At 32.9% G+C, this 24,336-nt stretch overlaps 4 protein-coding genes across 4 annotated transcripts; all 4 read right to left on the bottom strand.

The window, feature by feature from the left end:
* Positions 1-2,197: 2,197 nt before the first annotated feature.
* Positions 2,198-2,809, bottom strand: LOC134269093 (cytochrome P450 1A1-like). Its single transcript, XM_062751313.1, has one exon. The coding sequence runs from the start codon at positions 2,807-2,809 to the stop codon at positions 2,198-2,200; it is 612 nt and encodes a 203-aa protein (XP_062607297.1).
* Positions 2,810-7,966: 5,157 nt separating this feature from the next.
* On the bottom strand, positions 7,967-11,334 carry LOC134269091 (cytochrome P450 1A1-like). Its single transcript, XM_062751311.1, has 2 exons — positions 11,279-11,334; positions 7,967-9,837 (listed from the first exon to the last, which is right to left on the bottom strand). The coding sequence occupies exon 2, from the start codon at positions 9,830-9,832 to the stop codon at positions 8,315-8,317; it is 1,518 nt and encodes a 505-aa protein (XP_062607295.1). The 5' UTR covers positions 9,833-9,837; positions 11,279-11,334; the 3' UTR covers positions 7,967-8,314.
* A 5,910-nt stretch (positions 11,335-17,244) lies between these two features.
* On the bottom strand, positions 17,245-20,291 carry LOC134269097 (cytochrome P450 1A1-like). The gene is made up of 2 exons (XM_062751321.1): positions 20,171-20,291; positions 17,245-19,072 (listed from the first exon to the last, which is right to left on the bottom strand). The coding sequence occupies exon 2, from the start codon at positions 19,063-19,065 to the stop codon at positions 17,551-17,553; it is 1,515 nt and encodes a 504-aa protein (XP_062607305.1). The 5' UTR covers positions 19,066-19,072; positions 20,171-20,291; the 3' UTR covers positions 17,245-17,550.
* Positions 20,292-20,929: 638 nt separating this feature from the next.
* On the bottom strand, positions 20,930-23,964 carry LOC134269098 (cytochrome P450 1A1-like). Its single transcript, XM_062751322.1, has 2 exons — positions 23,872-23,964; positions 20,930-22,633 (listed from the first exon to the last, which is right to left on the bottom strand). Exon 2 carries the CDS (start codon positions 22,626-22,628, stop codon positions 21,114-21,116), a length of 1,515 nt encoding a protein of 504 aa, XP_062607306.1. The 5' UTR covers positions 22,629-22,633; positions 23,872-23,964; the 3' UTR covers positions 20,930-21,113.
* Positions 23,965-24,336: the final 372 nt, after the last annotated feature.

Here is a 24,336-nt window from a genome sequence, read left to right as displayed (position 1 = left end):
ATTATTGAAGGTTTCATGCCTCTACGGTCTACGGTTTTGAAGTAGTAGCAATAACAATGTTTTTCTCATAAGGGGCAATAACTTTTGATAGGGTCAATCTTAGGGGACAAGAGTGAAATCTTTGAAATAGATTTAAGAGTATATATGAAAGATGCAAAGACTGATTGTATGTGTTAAAAGACAAAAGAGATATAAAAAGACCTTCATTTCTCATTTTTGGAGTGACCTTGACCTTTGACCTTTGCATAAATTTGAAGGTCAAAGGTAACTGAATCTTATGCACTTGGTCCCATGTATTTATGACTTGTCGTTTTGAAAATTTTTAATTATTTGTAAAATTCAAAAATTTCAGGGGCAATAATTCATAGAAGGGGTCTACGAATCCTTTCGCAATGAATAGATCCGAAGGTCCTCTCAAGCAGTCACAGACATTGGTAAAGGCTTCAAACCTCTGCGGTTTACAGTTTCGGAGGAGTAGCGATAACAAGCATTTCTTGCGTAAGGGGCAATAACTTTTAAAAGGGTTAATGTTAGGGGACAAGAATGAAATCTTTCAAATAGTTTTAAGAGGGCATATTAATGTTGCAAAGACTTTAAGTATATGTTGAACAGCAAAAGAGATATAAAAAGACCTTCATTTCTCATTTTTGGAATGACCTTGACCTTTGACCTTTGCATAAATTTTAAGGACAAGGGTCAATGAATCTTACGCAGTTGGTCCCATGTCTCTACGACTTCTCGTTTTAAATTTTTTTCATTATTTGTAAAATTCAAAAACTTTCAGGGGCAATAACTCATAGTAGAGGTCTACGAATCCTTTCGCAATGAATAGATCCGAAGGTCCTCCCAAGTAGTCGCAGACATTGGTAAAGGTTTCAAACCTCTACGGTTTACGGTTTTGGAGGAGTAGGGATAACAAGCATTTCTTGCAAAAGGGGCAATAACTCCTTTAAGGGTCAAAGTTCATATACGCAGGGTCAACTGCGAAAATCATTTACAAAGTACATTCTTATGGTCTATAAATCTTTTCGATAAATCTTGAAACTCAAAAACACGTTTGGCGGAAAAATAATAATAATAAACAGAACAATTTCAATAGGTCTTTCCACAGAAAGGTGGAAAGACCTAATAATAATAATAATAAGAAACAGAGTAAAAACAATATGTTCCCCAACTTCGTTTGGGGAACATAATTATTGTGTGCATTTTATCCTGAGAACAGTAGCATTGCATCAAACATATATACCAGTAAGACCATTCCATCCAATCAGAAATGTTTTATTTCTAGGAAAAATATATCATAAATCTTAATTCCTTGTTAAGATTATTGATCATGAGCATATTTGTTTTCGAATTATATTGAGGAAAGATAAAAAAAATGGTATAAGTACGGGCGTATTGCTTATTCAATTTGATTAGATACAATATTGTTACCAGTAGGGATTTATTGCTTATTTCTTAAAAATAGAGTTATCTCTAGATTTCAAGTTAAAATTGATACCAGTCTACTAAAATTATATGAAAAAATCTCCTCCCCGACCATCACCGGAAAAAATAATAACGAAAGATATTTTGAGAACAATTAAATTAATATTTGAATAATCCGAAATATTCAAAGCAAACCATGTATTAATTAAAAAGCAAATATTATGTCTCTTAAAATGAAAGGTACCTGGCAAATACACAAATGGAAATTGTCAATGAATATACCAGATTCATCATGTTATACTCTGAAAGCGTCGTTACATACAAAAAAAATGAAACTAAATAAAAATGGCACATATAGTACAAATATATATAACTCACTTTGATAGCAACACACTTTTCCCTTTTATAGTACAGATGCAGATCAACTTAAAATTCTCTTGAGACGACACTGATGTTATGGGGCTTTGGGGAGTAAGTCTGACTAAATAGTCCTTCAAAATTGTATTTTGCATTATCTGGCTTTTTAATATCACATTTCAAAAGAACCGTGGCAAAGAGAAGAAATAAGCTATAGAACCTTACCCAGACATCGCCTTCTCCCAGCACTGAAAGCTAAAACGTTTTCTGTTTTGTCTATAAGCAGTTTCCCTTCTTGGTCAAGGAATCTCTCGGGATCGAATTTGGAAGCATTCTCCCATTGTTCGTCGTGACCTACAGAGTAATGACTGAAAAAGACTAATGCTCCCTTACTTATAGTATGGTCCATAACTCAGACGTCCTCCGTTGTATAGTGTGGAAGTCCCATTGGAACAACACCTGATAGACGCATTCTCTCATAGATTGTAGCCTCAGTAAAAGGCATAGCTTCTCCGTGTTTTGTGGTAATTATACCACTACCTCCAATATTGTCTTCGATCTCTTGCTGGATTTTCAATTGAATCTCTGGATATTCTACCATGTATAGAAATAGCCAAAGAAGGGTTGTCGCTGCTGTACCGAAAAAATCCCCAGTAACACCCAAAACGTCCACTTTCATTACTTCAGCTTTGTTTGGTTCATCGCTTAACCCATTTTTTATTTTATTTGATATCAAACTATCTACAGCATGGCGCAAATGTTTTGGATCAAATGTTTTCGATATGTCATTGATTTTCTTTTCACGAGCTTCTTTGCCCTCTTTGGTTAATTTATAAAAGTTTTGGAGCCTTTCTCGGAAAAAGAACCGTGTCCAAGGAAGAACATCCGTGGGGTTTCCCGCTTTTGCGATTTCTTTGAAAGCCTTTTGATTCTGAATAAATAGAACATAATCTTTATCTTTCCCTATATTTTCTACTTTGCCATAGCAAAATTGATATATAAAGCTGCTTCCTGTTGCTTCCATAATGGCTTTGTACGGATTGAAAGGTTTTCCTCTTTCCTCTTTTTTTTCTTTTGACGAACTCACTTGCTATTCTCTTGGCTTCCTCTTGAAGAATTTCTTCAGTTTGATTGTTTTGTTTCAAAGCGAATTCTCTAACAACAGAACTCCATACTTTGCAAGGTAGAAAAATATCTTTGATTAAAATAGCCAAATATCCCTCTTCCTAATTATATGTTTTAAGGAATGAAATTCCTGTTCGGCAGCAAAACTGTCAGGCTGTTCACTTAGAACTTTTCTTACAGTATCAAAGCCACATATTACTCCATTTATTGGCCAAACATTATTACACACTTATTGGACAAACAGAGAGATTCATTTTGTTAAAGTCGCCATATTGTTCTGTAACACTAAAATTAATTTACGGGATCCTTTTCTACGAAAAGCTGGTGTCCAAACAATGGAAAACCCCATTGTCCCGGAATTGATGTTGATTTTTTATTAAGATTTTTGTGATGACCAACACTATCATAGACATTGCAAGGAACATAAGTGTACCTAAGTTATGTTTCAGTGATGAAATGGTTGCCAATAAATTCATGTTCTATCTGAAAGAACAAAAATGTCCATTTAATATGAGAATCATTATGAAATAACCCATATATTTTCATCATGTATTTCATGTATAAGAAATGTGATGCAACAGAACGTTAGCGTTTCGTAAGTCTTTAACTTTATGCTCCATTAAAAAAGGCCTGTGAGGCAATCGTTTCCATGCATGAATAAATGTGTTAAATTTTAAAATGTATGCATATATAATTTGGAAAACGGATGCTAGTAAATGTAAATTTAGAAATGGTAACAAATCATCACTTTATTTTAGTTCTGAAAAGGCATAAATTATTTCCAAGGGTAAGCTTTTCTTACCATAGCGGTATTTATAAATACGGCTTACTACATTTATGTACATCTGTAACACACAGACACCCTCCATCGCTAAATTCTCCATTGTATAGTTAACACACTTTACTCTGAGCTTCATTAAGATAACAAGCTTGCTCTGAAATTCATAAAAATAAGATTGTATGATATCAAATAAAATATTATTGCAAATAAAAGTTTTCACGAAATGAAGGAAAATTACCAAAATTATCTAAAATATGTACAATAGTAAACATAAGTTCAGCATGTTCCCGGTTAATTTATGCTAAGGCATGTGTACTCATATATAATGGTTTTCTAACATACCAATATGTACTCGATTAGTGACGACTTACATCACTGTGATTGAAATATTTTTAAAAAAAACTTTTTACCACTTTTACGCTTATAGAGGAAAAATTTTGTTTCAGGCGCGGTTGTGCATGTTGTGCATGGGATACTCATCCCGTAGCAGCAACAGGGAAAGGTTGATAAAGAAATGCAATATAATTTATTTGAATTGTAAATAAATGACCCAAGCAAATTCATCCTCATACAGAGGTAGTAATCCACGATGATTATCGCTGTAAAAAAAAGTATTTAAATTGACAATTAACTTTTAGATTTCACAATACAAATAAATGTTCGTGATGCAATATCATTCTCTTCTCTTCAATTTTTAACATTATTTTTAGAAATTCCTTAAACGTCTTTCAAATAACATAGATCATATGTAGAAATGAAGCACTCTTGTCTGGGAAAAATTTACCCTGATTGTATCTCTATGAAAGCTAGTTTAAGACAATGAAACATCAAGCCATCTTCTAGATCTTATAGTAATGTTTTTATAACATCAGAATAGGTTATGCATATAGTCTACGAAATCACAACCCTAAGAGGAACAGCTTCTCAGACTTATGCAGGCTTTTTTCTGTTTTGTATTTTTTTCAGTGCCTCCTTATTTCACCAGTGGGAATTTTTCATCTCAAGTTTCGTTTACTTCCAAATCGACTATAAATAATTAACAAAAGGAGAAATGGGGCTACGGGTCTTTGAATTAATATAATATTTTCAATTTCAATTAGTATCAAGGTTGGGGGAAAGTAGGGGATGGGATTGAAAGTAGGATGAAATGACATGAGGGGGAATCAACAGACCCCTATCGACGCAAAATGTCTGGTGTGAAGGAATTTTTATATAAAAATGACAAAAGATCCCCACAGCAGTCATTATTATTTTAATTTTAATTTTATCGTGTAAAAGATATAAAATGTCCTTGCCAACAAAATACTCATCGTTTTAATAGACATTAATAAGAATGTAGATAGATAAATTTCATATTACAAGGACAATAACTCCTTTGTTCACAGATTCTGTGATAAACAGACTCAGTTGAAATCTTGTCAATGGCACTAGGCCCATTTTTCAAACTTCAAAGATTTCTTGAGTTAGCCGAAAATTCTGATGAAACATAACAATGTTCAGGTTTAGGATATTGTTCCATTATATCCATGCTAAGTGGATATTACAGTATTTTCTCCCAACTGTGGTACATTGAGACCAATCCGGTGAAATCTCATAAATTGATTTTCTATGTTGAAGTAGATGCAGCAACGAAAACGATTCTTTACTGCTCAATGACTCAGAGTGCTGGGAATAGGTCTTGATTTGCAGCCTCTATCGGTGGTTTCTCGACATGAGTGAAAATTCCCAAATGAAACGTTGAATGAAACAAATGGAGATAACGAATATTATTCAAGATCAAAAGTCCATCAAACAATGCATAGTAAGAACAGAACAAACACGGACCTCCAAAACATCAGAGGTAGGATCAGGAGCCATGGAGAAGAAGGCATCCCTTGTCGACCGGTCACAAGCCGTGTGCTCCTTGTCATGATCGCGAAATTACGTCGTCAATTCAATTCAGTGTATAAATAATGGACTAACAATTAGTTTGAAAATGTCAGTCAGCATTTGACTCAATGATAAATTGTATTTGCTGACAAGGTCATTGTATCGACTATAGGACCATTGAACAAAGAACAAACAAGCATTATTATTTCAACTGGCCATATACTATCAATTTGTTTTTTTTTATTCTCTTTGGCTTCTATTTTTCATCTATTTTCTAAAATGATTTAGAGATTAAAAATTTTAAATATTACTTTATATTCCGAAACTTAAAATTTTCCACCAATTTAATATATCATAAATTTTGTATTTCACTTGAAAAGCCTAAAATTACAAATATCCAAACAGGTTTAAAATTTCGAGTTTTTAGATTTTTTTTTCCCTTGAATATTCAAAATTGATTTTTCAAAAACCAATTTTGGCATTTTAAACTTTAGTTTTTATTTTATGTCTGTTCAGAAAGTTTACGCTTACCAATCTAAAATTCAGATTCATTTTCCTATATTTTGATTTTTCTTTAGATTTACTTCAATTTTCTAAATTTCAACTTCCAAAATGTTTTAGATTTTTAGAAATCGAGAAATTTGATTTAAACACTCATATTTTGATTAACCCAAGAACAATTATATTTTGATATCCTTAATATCAAATTCCAAACCCGGTTTGAATTTTGAAACTATATCGAAATCGCTTTTTGCTAGCAAAATATTTTTCAGATATTTAGAATATCAATTTGATACAGAAATAGAATCAGGTTTGACAAATTATATTCTGGATATTTGAAGTAAAATTCTATTAAAAAAAAAAAACTAATGGTATGTGTTTTTTGTTGTTGTTGTTGTTTTTTTTTTTTTTTTTTTTTTTTGTTTTGTTTTTTTTTGAATGCATATATCAAAATTCTAAATTTTAAAACCTAAAACATTTTAAAAGTTGAAATTTAGAGGTTCGAAGCAAATTTTAAAATATCAAAAGACGTTAAACGGTACAGAATTTTAGATTGTCAAGTGTAAACCATCTGAACTAACGATAGTTTTAACATTCAAAAGTTTAGAGTATCAAAATCGTTTTTGAAAAATATAATTGCGACTATTTTAGGTAAAAACATAAAAATTCGAAACTTTAAAACCTGTCTGAGAATTTAAAAGTTAACGTTATCGAGCTAAAACTTTAACGTTTTATATCTGAAATCAGTTTGAGCTTTCGGAATTCAGAAATTTGAACTAATGTATTAAAGGTGCATGGACACAGATTTGAAGTAAAGGTTTTCGGTATAATATCACGACTTATATATTTTATTAGCATTTCTCACAGAAATATATATAAAAAAAATATTTCTTCTTAAAGTTATTAGAACTTCAAATTTTTGGATGGGTTTGATTGACACATCCTTGCTCCCTAACAAATTTTACTTCTATTCTTTATACTTAGAAAAAGTGTCAATCTTGTTGTGTATTAATGAAAAATATTAAAACTTTAATCCAGAAATTAATTATATTCAGAGTAGAAATGTTAAAAAGCAATACCCCTCTAAAAGTGTCTTCATTCCGCGCTAAGTGTTGTGTACAATGTTTAGCGAATTGATCACACCCGTGAAACGTACACAGTTTTTGTAAACAGGACACGAGCTCTGTTATTGTTGATATTTACGATTCACCGGGTGCGTTCCATTGTTAAAGTCTTCTCACAACAATTGCACGGACTGACTATATTTTGTGTGTATGTTTTGCTTTCAAACATTTCTACTCTGAATTTTCTGGATTATAGTTTTACTATTTTTTTTATTTATACACAACAAGATTGCCACTTCCCCTATGTATTAAGAATAAAATCAAAATTTGTGAAAGTGCAAGGATGTGTCAATCAAACCCATCTGAAACTTGAAGTTTTCTTAAATTTTAGATGAAATAAGATTTTAAATATATTTTTGTGTGAAATGCTAGTAAAATACATAAGTCGTAATATTATTAAAAAAATATTAACTTCAAATCTGTGTCCATGCACCTTTAAAATTTCAAAACTCTAATTTATTCTATAAATTTGAATTGTCATGTGTTATAGTGTTATAAGGACCAAAATTTCTTTTCAAACTTTGATTTCAAATTATTGCACATAAAAGATATAAAATTTTCAATATGTGTGTGCCCATAATTTTACACAGACCTTAATAACGTCTATCTGCAATTTTAAGTTTTTAGATAAGGGAACATCAAATAAATTACGGTGTTTTTCTAATTTAAAAAATATATAGAAAAATAGCACGACACAGGTCGTAAATGATACCTGATTCTGTTGTTTTCAATAAAAAACAAAACTCTTATCAATATTTTATACTCATTTCTGTGTGGTTTATATCCTGAGAACAGCATCAACAGCATTACATCATACATATATTCCAGTTCGACCATCCCATCCAACTAGATATATATGGCATATCAAGGAAACGTATACATGTACTATACATAAGGATCAGATAACATTTATTTTATAATTCATAAAAAAAATACACAAAACTTAGGCGTGTAATTAAGTAAACGTTAATTCCTTATCACTAAGATAATTGATCACGAACATTTTTGATTAAATTATGAAAGAGATGATATGATATCCATGAATTCTTTAAAACAGTATTTTGACTAAAACTTGTACATGAGATGTTCTTTCCTGAGTTGCGCTATCGTAGAAATCGACACGAATAACTTATCTGGCTTCCACGCATATTTTATATCCTTTTGGAGAGTAACTCGAACCCTGTTCACCTTCAAGATCGTATTTCTCATTTTTAGGTTTGTAAATCTTACAATTTTGAAGTAAAGTAGTCACCAGGTAAAACAACTCAGCTTGTGCTATCATTTTGCCGATACATACACGTCGTCCTGCGCTAAATGCCAGTACATTGTCAACTTTTTCTTTTATCAGATTTCCATCTTCATCCAGAAATCGATCAGGTTGGAACTCAGAAGGATTACCCCAGTAATCATCGTGCATAGCCGAGAAAATGTTAAAGAAGACAACTGTTTCTCTTTCTATCTTATTATTGTTTACAATTACGTCGGTAGTTGTAAGATGAGGCAATCCCAAGGGAACAACTGGTGCTATTCTCATGATCTCCAAAATGACTGCCTCAGTATATGGTAAATTGCGACGATCCTTCACAGATATGATTTTGTTTCTTCCAATTTTTTCGTCTATTTCTTTTTGTATTTTTATCTGAGTATCTTGATATTCAGCAAGATATAAGAAAATCCATCTTAAAGTAGTAGCGGTCGTCTCAAATCCAGCTGCAAAAAAGTCTTGAAGTGTGTCAACCAGCTGACTCTTGGTCAATCCTACTTTGTTTGGAGTTTCTGTTATTGTGTACTTCAAGCAAGCGTTTAAGAGACCATCCATGGCATGGCGAGAATGACCCGGGTGAAACGTTTTTATCATCTCGGCTCCATTTTCGTTTCGAGCTTTCCTAAAATTGTCAATAAAATTCAAAAACCTTTTGAAACGTCCTGGAAAGATATATTTCAGCCATGGAAGATTATCAAAATAGCTTCCAGCAGAAAGAAATTCTAAGATTAAGGCTTGGTCTTTCATTACTTTCAAGAAGGCCGGATCATCCCGTATATTATTACCTTTACCGTAACAAAACTGGTAGATGATACTACCCGTAGCAGTGTATATTAAGTCTCTGGGGTTGAATGGTTCGCCTTTATGTTCCATAAAACTGGACACTAGTAAGCTGGACTCGTCCTGCATTATTTCTTCTAACTCAGAATTATTTGTACTTCCTATTTCCCTTATAACGCTACTCGAAATTTTACGATGCAACAAGTATCTTTCATCAAAATTGCTAAAAGTGAGACCTTTCATGTCGTTCAAGCTTTTGATTGAAAATAATGGCGGTCGTGCGGCAAAACTATCTGAGTCATTAGTAAGCGTCGATTTTACGGTGTCCAGACCATTAATTATAACGGTTGGCCAGGACCCAAATCGTAAAAGGAAGACATCTCCATACTTTTCCTGATACTCTTTGAACTTATTCAAAGGTCTTGACCCAAGAAAAGGCAGGTGTCCGAACAACGGGATTCCCCAAGGGCCAGGTGGTCTGTGCCTCCAACCAAGAATTATTTTTATGATTAAGAAAACAGTCAATAATATTGCTATCGATGAAAGAAATTCCGATGACTTTAGATCAAACTGGTGATTTGTTTTTGAAGAGATTGTCGTCATCTTTTCTGCAAAAAATATAATTTAGTGGTTTACAACATATTAAACAAATCTAAACATTTTGTAACCAATTTCAAAAAAGTAACTTTCATGGAACGTTATTGCAATAGCATACCATACACCATTTTATTAATCGATTCAATTTGAAATAAAGTATATAATACATGTACATATACTTGTATTATTATTTATTATTAAACTAGAATTTTTTCTCTAAGAAAGAATCATTGAACTCTTATTAAAGTTATCTTTGAAATAGATTCCTTATTTGTAATGCTGGATTATCACAGCATGATTTATTAATTGAAAGATTAAATAAGAAAAAAAGTTGAAGATATTGTTAAGCATCCATGAATAAGATTTTACGATCTTTATATCTTGAAAGATTTATCATAGACTTACACTAAATTCAAAGGTTTTTGAGATTGTAACGTTTTTCCAGAGAGTCTGTTACATGATCTATAACATTGAGAATTTACCTTGGGTCGTGTTCAGTTTAATTCTTTTAAAAAGCAGTTAATAAATTCTCTCGTCCAGTTGCCAAAGTATTTCTTTCAAGGTTGTAAACGAAAATGCATAGTATGGAGTTGACTCAGAGAATACTAATCCGATACCTAAGAGCATGCTCTGAGATCGTTCATTTTTAAAACGACGTAAGTTACTGTGAGCTAAATTCATGTTACAGGTTTAAGTTTTCATAAGTTTATGGTTCTCATTATAACCTATAATTGTATTTTGACTGACATGTTTCATACCATTTGCTAGGCTTTTGTTTTTACACTGAATTCAAAAGAAACGTGGAGACCGGTCCTTCGGATATGACCATATACTCCGAGTTGCTGTGTTGCAGGAGGCGTTACCGGGTACTAGTACGAAAGAGAACCTTCAATGACAGTCAGTGCGGAGCATAAGTCTAAGTTTGCAGTCCCCCAACGGCAATTGTCGTGTTTATGTCCTGTTAACGGATTTATTTTGTTTTGAGTTTTTTAGATCAAACAATGGTCGTTATTGTAACCATTTTTTTAAAGTTAACAGATAACGGTACAGATAAATGTGGTAACGTGAACGTATTGTACAAAAATATGTTGCAAAAAAGGTGGAATCTACCGATACCTAACCCCTTCTGCTCACCCTCGTTTCTCCGAAGTAGTATTTTCGAGGTTGGACAATGTGCGGGGTTTTTTTTGCCTGTCAAAGTCATCTAAGATAAGTTATCCCCTCCTCCCCACGCGCCTTAAAAAATAATACTTTTAAAAATAAGAGTTTTATACACTTATTTTACCTGCTGTACAATTGTTTGTACTTTCTTCAAATGCATATAAAGATTTATCACAGTTGTCTGATCGACTGAAACAGAAGCGATATTACAATGCTGGAACTAAGAACAACTTGAATAATTGTATAATGAAGACAATAAATGAAGAATGTATAATGAAGAATAATGATTACCTGTGTCGTGAGTTTAGATTTCCTGTAAATAATGCAGAACCCTTCCCAATAGAGATACTGAGTTATGTAAAATATTTGTTTTGATATGTTTCAGTGATTTCGTTCTCGATTTTCACCTATAGGTCAATTTAATGAATTTACTCGAGCGCACAACGCTTCTTTATCAAGATTTGGAAGTTTGGAATATAAAGGAATAAACAATTCTTGTGGAGCCTTTTCTTAACATAGGTACCGTTTAAATGAAACTATGAGCATTATGTAAGTATACAGGCATGTTTTATTGTCTACAAAGGGAAAAATATACTGTGTACTGCTGTTTCCAGATGCAACGATTTCTTTCCTGGACACTCTTGGGCTTCGTATAATATTCTTTTTTATGGGAAAAGGGCTGAAATATGCTAAGTCTGCTGCCCAATCCTATTTACTTATAGATCTGTAAATAAATATTGTTTAAATAAATATTCTTTTTTAATTAATTGCAAGCCAAAAATAGACACACATGTATTTGTCTTCAGGTGCACGAAACAAATTGTCCTACCTGTGGCACTGTTTAAATTTGAAGTACACAATCTCCTTACTGTACATTTCCATAATTAACCCCATTGGATAAGACCTTAAACTTGATACCGATTTATGTCAGCTTCGAGCTAAATAACTAAATAATATGAATAAGACCTTAATATGATAAAAACGCTTCACGTTCACATTTTCCGAGCACGGGGAATCAACGTCACACGGAAACTTAAACAAGCAAAATTATCTAAATACGGAGAATCTATGCTACTAAACAAGTAAAAAATATTAATTGAAAAAAAGATCTGCTTCAGAAATACATCACGATACAAAGACTGTGACCTGTTTATTATGAAATAGATCTGATAAATAAAAATGGGTGTAACTAATTATTACTTGATCTTGCTACACTGAGAATTCAAATACTACGTCTATGACGTCACTGACGTTATACTGAAGCGAAAAGAACAAATGAGTGGATTAGAATTGTCATATTGAATGCATGTTGGCAAAATCTTTTAAAACTCTTAAATATATTTTATAATAAATATTGAATCAAAACACAATTTTAGAATTTTTATTTTATGCTTTGCAAAAAGTAGACTAGAATCATGGATAGATATAATAAACTATTTTTAGGAAAAATGTTTTGCGAAGCTTTTACGACATAAAGAAAACATATTAACATCATCTAAAATATGCGGTATCAAAAATAGAATATATATGTTGATTTATGCAAAAGCCCACCTGTACTCATACATAACGGTCCCCAAACATAAAAATATGTACTCGTTTGTAATTAATGTCTTATACTACAGTGAATAAAACATTTTTTTTTAAAATTTCATCGCTTTTACGCTTAAAGTTTAAGCAGCAGCAACAGGAAAAGGCTGATAAAGAAATGCAGTTTACTCCATTTGACTTGACCCAAATCATTTTATCATCAATTAGCAGTAGTAATCCACGATGATTATCAACTTAAAAACGTATTTAAATTGACAGTTATTTAACTGTAAGATTTCACAAAACAAATGAATGCGCGTGAAGCAGTATCATTCTGTTCTCTTCAATTTTTAACATTCTTTTTAGAAACGTCTTTCAAATAACAAAGATCAAATAAAGAAGTAAAAAAAAACTGTTACCTGTGAGAAATCTACCTTGCCATTTATTGTATCTCTGAAAGCTAGTTTGAGACAATGAAACATCAAGCCATCCTCTAGATCTTATACTAATGTTTTTAGAAAATCGAAATAGGTCATGCATTTAGCTTACGAAATCACAACCCTAAGAGTTATAACTTCTCGGACTGAAGCAGACAATTTCCCTTATAAACATATCGGGTTTTTTTGTTTGTTTGTTTTTTTTTTTTGTTGTTTTTTTTTTTTTTTTTGTTTTTTGTTTTTTTGTTTTTTGTTTTTTTGTTGTTTTTTTTTGTTTTTTTTTTTGCGTTGAATTTTTTCAGTGTGTCTTTAATTTGTCTAGAGGGAAATTTTATCCCATGTTTTTTTTTACTAGTACAACTGCACTAATTGTCTTGAAAATCGACTATTCCTTTTTAACTGCACATGAGGATTTTCTGTACTATTTGCCTTCTATATTTGTTCCATTAAAGTTTTACATTTCACATAAAACATAGTTCAAAGTTACTTGTTTAGTTGCATGTTGAGATAAATTATCTTGTTAGAAAGTGACAGAAATATGCTTTCATGATAACTTCCGAGAATATAGGTAAATTCAAAAACATTATTTCAGAGTTCTATATATATATTTTTTTATTCAATACATGTATAATCAATTATAGGCATTGTTTTAAAATTTACAAATGTATATTTTATGCAATAAATTGGATTGAAACTGAAAAAACGAAGGAAACCAATTACAAATTTGTGTACATGTATCGATCGCCGCAAAACCAACAATGATCGATTCCACGATTCCGATACTGTATTGGAATATACACAGGACATGGCTTACTTGTGGCTAGATTAAAGTTTGGTCCGCTTCACGCATGAGCGCGTAAAGCTATCCCAGAAAGTGAGCGCCGGTTTCTCTAACGGACCCAGAGCTGACCACGAGCGAACGCTTAGCGAACCCGTAGCGCACCCACAGCGGTCCCAAAATTTCTGAATGTGAACCGGAAGCGGACCCCGAGCGAACCGGAAGCAAACTCGGGGTTCGGGTTTGCTGTGGTGTTAGGTTGTGTCCGGACGGTACTGTAAATACAATTTGCATCGGAATGAATCTTTGAGGTTGCATAATTGATGATCCGGGATATTAGTTACAATGTAGTATTTTGTTTATAATGTATGCAATTTGCATTAGTATGATTCTTTGAGCTGAGGACTTTTTTTTTATTATAATCTGTTAAAAGTATAGAACAATCAACATGAGTATAATTGCCTGAGGGAGTATAGTTGGTAACCTTGTATTATGTTCTGGTTATTTAAGACTTGTTTAACATTTATTTTTACTTAGATTACTGTATTTTTATCAATTTGTTACACGAAATTTATATTTAATTCTCCCGCTTGATGTTGGTGCATTTTGATACTCTGCTAAAGTTTGCTCTTGGTGATAGTTTCCCTTTACACGGTGTAGTACCTAAACGCTTGCTATCAGAAAAAATTGCTCGTTCATTACTGCTATCTGAAAATTGAGCGGTTGCTAGTGGAAAAAAATGGACGAAATTGTAAGTATTTTTCTTCGCTGGCTCAACAAAATGGTCAATAATTCAATTATTAAAGTTTAGCCGCTTGGTATTTCACCTTTACGGAACGTTACATACATCTTGAAACTAACATGCATATTTAGAATTTTAATGAATTAAAGAATTGCTGATATATAAGACGAAAACTGTCGAAAGCGTTGGACACATTTACATGCACATGAGAAATATTTTAAAATTGCGTCAGAAGTTTTAGATATTTGATAAAAATGAATCAACAGTTCGTTGTGTATTAGTAAATAGTATTGGTTTTTTTTATATCATTGTCCACTTTGATGGGTTTCTTAAAAGTTAGAGCGTTTTTGTTAGGAGAATCTCATGTTGCGGCTACTATTAGATAACGGCACCGGTTACTATTGGAATAGGTTTAAGTTTTCAAATTTCATGAAATCACGTCCTCAATTTACATATGTTATGCAATTATAGTTAAGAAAACTATATATATTATTTCTTAATGATTGACTTGTCGTGTATGTTACTTTCGATCATATAATGACAAATTAATCGTATATTTATATGTATGATGTAAATAGTGGAGTTTGTATACGTGTACATGTACCCTGTACACATAGGCTTTGGAACAGCTGGAGACTAAGCCTAATTCAATATGTTGAAAAATGAATAAAGCTCACATAAAGTTATAAAGTTATAAAGTTTTGCTGTCCAACGTTGATAATTGCTCAAGTACATGTAAAGTGCACAATGTACATAAGAGTAAAACGTGGACAATAACGTATGTACATAGGAGCTTACATTTATTATGTATATGTAGGACGTTCAAATACTGTACATGTACATCGAGTAAAGCACGTTGAAGGTAAAAGGGGGGGGGGGTTTCTGCTCCTCTTTCCCCTTTTTTGTTAAGAGAATTTTCTGCGATTTTTTTTAAAATAATCTTTGCTGCAGTAGTGTCCAAAACTCCCAGAGTCCAACAATTATAAATTTAATGAAAATATATTAAGTCAAATTTCAAGAAATATGACGGTAAAAAGAAGTAAGTAAAAAGAAGTGGAAAACATCAATATAAAAACCACGCTTTCTTTCGGGGGGGGGGGGGCTTGTCTTTTCTTGCCTATATAATTAAAAGAACTCTTAAAAGCCTAATGGGGAAAGGGGGGTCGATGTTTTGAATATTGCTTTGTTAGTCGTACAGCGAACCAATGCATCACCGTACTTCGAAAAAGAAATATGGAATTAGAAATATTTGACAAAGCTTATACTTATACTTTTCTAGATATCATACATGTTTAAGTGTACATGTAGGCTACAAAAATCCCCAAAGACTCTAACTTAAGAAAGGTTTTAAAGAAAATTAATGATTGTAAATGATTGTAAATGAGAGTAAAAATATATTATAAGCTATTTCAAATTGATTTACGAGTCCTTTCGTGAAGCTTTCCTTTTGATTTGTGTATAGCAATACTTTTCGAAGATCAGCTGTACTTTGCAAAAATACGAAACATTCGAGTTACAGACGCCCCCCCCCCCCACCTCCACATTTTGTTCCAGTATAACCTTTACTTTCTAAAATGTTCATTGAAAGGTCTGTTGATTTTCATCCAAGCATAACTTTTACTATATTGAAAATTTTCATTGAAGGCCCCTTTTTTTATTGCAGTATAGTCAAAGAAGGGTAGGCAGTAGCGCGTGAGAAAAAATGGCACTGAAAGAAGTTTGACAATCTTCCTTTTTTCCATGTCTGCTTTTTTAAAAATAGATTTGAATTTTTCTACCCCCTCCACTTTTTTCAAAATCGAAGTTACACCCCTGAGTGAAGTTGGTAAAAGTCAACTGCATATATAGACATCTTATTTCACATGCAATTTTGGATATTTAAAATGTATATTTTAGACATTTGCTGCCATAAGTTTGTTTCATATCTCTGTTAATAAGGAAAATTTTCAAATAGCAGCCGATGCGATGTTTTCAGTTATTAACCGGTGCAATATATACTAAGACTCTGATAGCAACCGTAACTTTAAAAAATCGTGTTTTGTCCAAAAATCTCTATTAAAATACACTTTTCAATTTTTTTAAATTATTTCTAAGAATTATTATAGATTGACGCATCTTCAAATTCCAAAAAACCCACAATCTGAATAATACATGATTTAAAAAAGCATGAAAACTGGGTATTTATTAACTTAAGATTTGGTACAGGGTTCGGAAATTTTACTAATTCTAAATAATTACAGGGCTATTCTGCACATTACACATGACAACATCTACCTTACTTGTTCCGTGCACCCAGGCTTTTCTGAGACTATCTTGATTTGGGGTCATGATTTCATTGTTTTACAACTTGTTCTATGAGTTTTCAACATATTTCTTTCTGCTAGCAGCCGTACAATTTTCGAATAGCAACACTGAACGCGGTTTTGTTCCGATAGCAGCCGTTTAGGTACTACACCGTGCCTTTAGTTATTGACAAGTTTGTGGTGTGTTTTTTTTTAAGAGTGTTGTCATTTTCTTTTTCGAATTAATTGCGTATTGGTAAAGTTTTAAGAGAAATGGATGTGATAATAGATAATATTGAGGAAAGAAAAAGAAAATGGTATAAATATTGGCTTATTGCTAATTCAATTTGAAAATACAATTATGTTACCAGTTCGGGTTTACCGTTATATTGTTAAAATTAAAAGAAACTTTAGATTTCAAGTTCAAATTGATATACCAGTTTACTTAAAATATATATGACATGATCCCCTCCCCCCACAACCACCAAAAAAATAAACAAAGAGAATATGTGCATCATTTAATATATTTCAATAAATTGACATATTAAAGGCAAACCAGTGATTAATGAAATAGCGATATTACCGCTCTGAAAATGAAAGGTACCTAACAAATACAAAAATGAAAATTTTCGATGTACATGTATATATGAGATGCAGTATGATCTACTCTGAAAGTGTATGTACATATACATACGAAAGTTACACGAAACTATGTAAAAAGTGGGAAATAAAGTACAAAATTAAATATAATACATTTTGATAGCAAAACACTTTTCATATGCATATTCAGATCAAACTTAAAACTCTTTTGAGACGACACGGATTTTATAGGGTTTTGGAGAGTATGTAAGACTAAATATTCCTTCAAAATCGTATTCTTCATTCTCTGGCTTTTTGATATCACACTTCAACAGAAGTGTGGCAAAGAGAAGAAATAATTCATTCCGAGCTAGAACCTCACCGAGACACCGTCTTCTCCCAGCACTAAAAGCTAAAACGTTTTCCGTTTTGTCTTTAAGCAGTTTCCCTTCAGAGTCAAGGAATCTCTCGGGATCGAATTCGGAAGCATTGCCCCATTGCTCGTCGTGACCTACGGAGTAATGATTGAAAAAGACCAATGTTCCCTTACTTATAGTATGGCCCTTAACACAGACGTCCTCCGTTGTATAGTGTGGAAGGCCCAATGGAACCACTCCCGATAAACGCATTGTCTCATAAATCGTGGCCTCAGTAAAAGGCATAGCTTCTCTGTGTTTCGTAGTTATTATACCGCTTCCTCCAATATTGTCTTCTATTTCTTTCTGGACTTTTAATTGGATCTCTGGGTATTCTGCCATGTAGAGAAATAGCCAGAGAAGGGTTGTCGCTACCGTATCAAACCCAGCTCCGAAAAAATCTCCAGTAATACCCAACACGTCTGCTTTCATCACCCCAGCTTCGTTTGGTTCATCCTTTAACTCATATTTTATAGCATTTGATATTAAACCATCTACAGCATGCCGCAAATGCTTTGGATCAAATGTTTTTGATATTTCATTTATTTTCTTTTCACGTGCCTCTTTGCCCTCTTTGGTTAATTTATAAAAGTTTTGCAGCCTTTTTCGGAAAAAGAAGCGTGTCCAAGGAAGAACATCCGTGGGGTTTCCCGCCTTTGCGATTTCTTTGAATGCCTTGTGATTCTGAATAAATCGAACATAATCTTTATCTTCCCTTATATTTTCTCCTTTGCCATAACAAAATTGATATATAACGCTTCCAGTTGCCTCCATGATGGCTTTGTACGGATTAAATGGTTTTCCTCTTTCTTTGAGAAACTCACTTGCCATTCTGTTTGCCTCGTCTTGAAGAATTTCTTCCATTTGATTGTTTTGTTTCCCAGAGAATTCTCTAACAACAGAACTCCCTACTTTGCGGAGTAGAAGATACCTTTGATTAAAATATCCAAATGTCAGACCCCTCATCCTAGTTAAATGTTTGAAGGAATGAAATTCTGGTTTGGCGGCAAAGCTGTCAGACTGTTCACTCAGGACTTTTCTTACTGTATCAAAGCCACTTATTACTACAGTTGGCCAAACACCGAGATTTATTTTGTAAACGTCGCCATATTGTTTTCTGTAACGCTGAAATTGATTCATGGGATCTTTTCCAAGGAAAGGCAGGTGACCAATCAGTGGAAAACCCCATGGTCCCGGAATTGATGGTGATTTTTGGGTTACGATTTTAGTGATGACCAACACTATCAAAGAAACTGCAAGGAACTTCAGTGTGTCTAGGTTATGTATCAGTGATGAAAGGGTTGCCAATAATTCCATTTTGTATCTGCAAACAAAAAGGCCATTTATTATAAAAGAAATAATTATGAAATCATGTTTACCTATTTCGTGTATAAGAAATGTGATGTAACAGAACTTCAGCGTTTCATAAGACATTAAATTTAAAATGCTCCATTTAATAAAGGTCTGGGGGGTAATCATTCTCCTGCATGAATAATGTGTGTTAAAGTAAAATGTGTGTATACGTACCTACCAGTATATATAATTTGGAAAACGGATGCTAGGAAAATGAATGTAAATTTAGAAATGGCAACAAAATAACACTATATATTTTAGTTCCGAAAAGGCAGAAACTATTTCCAAAGGTAACCTTTTCTCACCTTAAATGCATTATGAATTAAACGGCTGACTACATCTTTTAGCCCCCCCCTCCCCACTACTACATTCTCTATCGTATGGTTGACACATAAAATAAACAAAGTTTTGATAGCAGCCCTGCTCTGAGATTCATAAAATAAGATTGTATGATACTGCAATAAAAATATTATTGCAAATTAAACTTTCAAGACATGAAGGAAAATTACCAACTTCATATTAAATAAATGTATTTGCAATAGCACACTTTAAATATAAAGTCGACATGGTAATTTATGTAAAGGCACGCCTGTACTCATATATAATGGTCCCCTGGCATACAAATATGTACCTATTTAGTTACTCTTATATTACAGTGATTGAAACATCGAAAAAAAAAAAAAACTTTTCATCACTATTGTGCTTATACTGGGAAGAAATCTAATTTCCAATTTCAGGCGCAATTGTGGGGCATTTTTTGCTGCAACAGCAACAGGGAAAGATTAATAAAGAAATGCAATGTTATCCATTCGACTTGTTAATTACCCAAGTCATTTTATCATCATTTAGAGGTTGTAATCCACTATCATTATTAACTTTAAAAGATATTTAAATTGACAGTTATTTAAATATCTAATTGTTAAGGTTTTCACAATACAAATGAATGCAGTTTTAAATATAATATCACTGTTAATTCTCTTCAATTGTTCATCTTTTTTAGAGAGCTTTTACATGCTTTTAAAACATCTTTCAAAAAACGAAATATTGTATGAAGAAATGAAACTCTTACCTAGGAAGTAGTTACTCTGACATTGATTGTATCACAAGCTAATTGAAGACAATGAGACATCAAGAGCAAGCCATATTCTTATAATAATGTTTTTAGAACATCAAAATAGGTCATGCATTTAGCTTATGAAATCACAACCCTAAGAGGGATAACTTCTTCTCCGACTGAAGCAGACATTGATTTTTTCTGTTTTGTATTTTTTTCAGCGTGTTTCAAATGGACTAATAAGAATTTTCAGCTTATGTTTTGTTTACTTGAAAATTGTCTACAGGCATTTAACTCAAGATTTTCTGTACTAGTACTTGCCTTGTATTTGTTCCATTAAAGTATCAGAATTTAGCGCATTGAAAACTAAGTAGTTTGAAATTCTAAAACTTGAATGTAACATATTTTCTGCTTGTCATTTCAACTAAAATAAAGTTTAGAGTAACTTGTGTGGCTGCATGTTGAGATAGCTTATCTTGTTAGTCATGTTAGATAGGGACAGAAATGTGTTTTCATAGTAACTTCTGAGAATAAATACAAAACATTTATTTCAAAATTCTATGTGTAATTTTTTTATGCATAAATCAAAGTCAGGTACATGTATAATTATTTATAGGCAGTGTTTTTAAATGTACAATTCATTGATATTTTATACAATAAATTAAGTCATTTATCATTCATGCTGACTTCCATGCAAAATTTTATAATTTTAAGCAGATTATGTATTCATGTACACACAACTTTTTCAAAAAAAAGAAAAAAAAAAGTTTACAGAAATATTTTATTTCATTTATTTGCACTGCATTTGAGTAATGAAATCATACATATACCGGATACACATACACAATGAAACAGATTAACGAAATAAAACGTTAACATAGGCACATGAAATTTATGGCGAAAATTTAATGTCCGAAATTGATATTAATGTTAAATAAGAAAGTTGTTCAAAACCACTTTATCTTGACTGAACACATATTTCATATTCCTTTGGAAAGTAACTAAGACCATACTCTCCTTCAAAGTCGTATTGCACATTCTTAGGTTTACAAATCCTGCAGTTCTGAAGTAACGTAGCTAACAGGTAAAATATTTCCGCCTGGGCTATCATCTTGCCCAGACAAATCCGTCTTCCAGCGCCAAATGCCAGGACGTTATCGACTTTTTCCTTTAGAAGACACCCATCTTCGTCCAGAAATCGCTCCGGTTGGAACTCGTTAGGATTGCCCCAGTAGTCGTCGTGCATAAGCGACATAATGTTGAAGAAAACTACCGTCCCCTTCTCGATCAGGTTTCCCTTCAGGACCACATCGGTGGTCGTCATATGCGGTAATGCCATGGGAACAACTGGTGCTACTCTCATGATCTCTAGAATAGTTGCCTCGGTGTATGGTAAAATAAGTCGGTCTTTTATAGATATGACTTTGTTTCTTCCTATCTTCTCGTCAATTTCCTTTTGGACTTTCATCTGTACGTCTTGGTACTCTGCGTAATACATAAGAGCCCATCGTAAAGTTGAAGCAGTTGTTTCAAATCCAGCACCAAATATTTCCAATAGTGTTTCAGTAAGTTGGGTTTTGGTCAGTCCCTCTTCGCTTGGTGTATCTGTTATATTGTACTTTAAGCAAGCGTTTAAGAAACCATCGAAGGCGTGGCGAGGGTGAGCCGGGTCATATGTGTCCATTATCGGAGCGCCGATTTCCTTACGGGCCTTCTGGAAGTGGTCAATTAGTTCTAGAAATCTTTTAAATTTTCCAGGCATTATGTACCTCAACCATGGTAGAACATCGAAGTAATTTCCGGCAGTGAAGAACTCTTTGAAAATAGCTTGATCTTCCATGACTTTCAGAAACGCTGGATTCTCTCGAATATTCTCACCTTTTCCATAACAAAACTGAAAGATGATACTGCCTGTCGTAACATATAGAAGTTCACTAGGGTTAAATGGTCCAATTTTTGCTAAAAAGCTGGAAACTAAGATATTCGATTCTTCGCGCAGGGCGTCTTTCAGAACACTATTTTCAGAACCTCCAAATTCTCTTACAACACTACTGGCAATTTTTCGATGAAGCAAATATCTTTCATCGAAAAAACAGAAACTGAGACCTTTCATGTCGCTGAGACTTTTTATTGAAAAGAAGGGTGGTCGCGAGGCAAAAGTATCAAGGGCGAGTGTTGATTTTACGGTGTCTTTTCCACTGATTATAACAGTAGGCCAGGTTCCAAACCGTAAAAAGACAACGTCGCCATATTCTTTCTGGTACTGTTTGAATTTGTTCAGAGGCCGAGATCCAAGGAAAGGGAGATGACCCAAAACCGGAAGTCCCCATGGACCAGGCGGTCTGCGCCGCCATCCAAGAATGAGTTTCATGGTAACCAAGATGGCTGACAGAACGGTCAATATTACGACTATGTCCGAAGTTTTCTGGTTTGGCTGGAAATTCATACTTAGTTTACTACCTAGTATAGTCATGTTCACTACAAAAAAAAAATAAAGCTTTCTGTTTAGTTCTGTCCAGAGGCTTAGATTTTGTCCATAAGGCAGACATGTCATACGTTCTATAATCTCTCACAAAACATTATCCAAACTTCATAGAATTTCCCAAGGGGTTCCATAATATCCCCTTAAAATAGTATTCATTTTCCAGAAAATCATCGTGTAAATAATATATTATCTTTTGAAAGTTCAATAAAAACCAAAGGAATAAATTTACACACATGTTTTACACGGTGGTTAAATACCCTTGTTGTGTCTGGAAAACGAAATTCATCAAACGAGTCAAATGGGTCTCTGGGATGCAATACACACATTCCCTTTTAAAAAACATCTTAAGCAAATGTTTGAAGGTATAAACATGATGCCCATTGACCTCTCCCAAAGTTCTAGATACACTGTACCATGCACATTTAACCTTGCGTGTCGGCGATTTAAAGTTTTTTGACACCACACGTCAAAGTCAAGCATGTGAAAAGCTGAAGAAAGAAACCCATCATGAATTCGCCCGTCTCTTTCATTTCTATTTTAACAGATATGACCTACTTGAAACAATTGATAAATGTAATATAGAAAATCCCACGCTAATAAAGATATAAAAAGATGTTTTTAATTATTTGTGTTATTTAAAGTAACATTTAAAGATTCTTAAAATAACTATTATTTTTTAGAGTTAACTGTTTGTTCAAAAGAAAAGTGTGAGGTACAAATTATCATAGTGTTTTTTTTGTTTGTTTTTTTTTGATACCCCACAAGGTCGAGTATTTTTAGTTAATCTCATTATGAATTCGTCGGGCTCTTCTTTTTCTTAAACAACTGCTTAGTAGATATCATCGATTATTTTGATCTTACATTTTTTTTTTTGTTCCAAAGTAACATTTACCAATTATCTTGAAATACAATAACTTATTGTCCATATATCCAGATATATAAGCCAGTCGATTTCGGACTGGTGCCGATCTACATGTGAGTTGCAGAATGGGATTGAGAGTTCTTCTATACATTTATAAAATAAAATTAATCTTGTGGTCTTGCAAGAAAAATTTTCATGTTGTCAATTTTTTAACAGCATGAAAAGCACTCAGTTGTGTACTGCCTATGTACTATGTACCTATCATATAAACAACATGAACAATGAATGATAAAATATGCATGCGAGTAATTAGTGAAAGTGAACATCAACCTAATAAACGATCAAAATAAAACATAAAAACGAAATTACCTGTTAAATATTGTTTTCCTCGCCCTTGTTATTGATGCAACAACTTTCTGTCGACTCCTATCATCTAAAAAATTGTGGTTACGTAAAAATCAAATTTTTAGAGTATTTAAGAGTTATCTCGCGTTGCCTTGATCCTAAAACTAGGGCACGTGTTGTCAGTTACACAACTAAACGATTTTATGCATAATTGTTGCACTTGTAGGGTATTAAGTAAGTAGTATAAAAATTCGCCCAGATAACAAGACTATTTCTTTGATATTAAGACAAATAGATTCCCAAACGTCTAAACGATCCGAACTTCATCACGACTTTCCTGTTTATAAGATATGCCGGGCAGTGCCAGATCAAAATGATTAAGTTTCTTTCAGAAGAAAAATTAAAATTAATGTATTGTACTTTGAGTAACTCTGGACATAAATGACACATGAATTGATATGATTGAGTTGTTATCAACCACATGTAATA

Source organism: Saccostrea cucullata, unplaced genomic scaffold, assembly GCF_032062105.1.
Source record: "Saccostrea cucullata isolate Sc308-1 unplaced genomic scaffold, CSIRO_AGI_Scuc_v1 ctg402, whole genome shotgun sequence".
Classification (NCBI taxonomy): Eukaryota; Metazoa; Mollusca; class Bivalvia; order Ostreida; family Ostreidae; genus Saccostrea; species Saccostrea cuccullata.
This window is presented reverse-complemented; position numbering and strand designations above follow the sequence as displayed.

Bases quoted from the DNA above. Each gene is read 5' to 3' on its own strand.
- LOC134269091 (XM_062751311.1), bottom strand. From the start codon at position 9,832: ATGACGACAATCTCTTCAAAAACAAATCACCAGTTTGATCTAAAGTCA.
- LOC134269098 (XM_062751322.1), bottom strand. From the start codon at position 22,628: ATGACTATACTAGGTAGTAAACTAAGTATGAATTTCCAGCCAAACCAG.
- LOC134269093 (XM_062751313.1), bottom strand. From the start codon at position 2,809: ATGGAAGCAACAGGAAGCAGCTTTATATATCAATTTTGCTATGGCAAA.
- LOC134269097 (XM_062751321.1), bottom strand. From the start codon at position 19,065: ATGGAATTATTGGCAACCCTTTCATCACTGATACATAACCTAGACACA.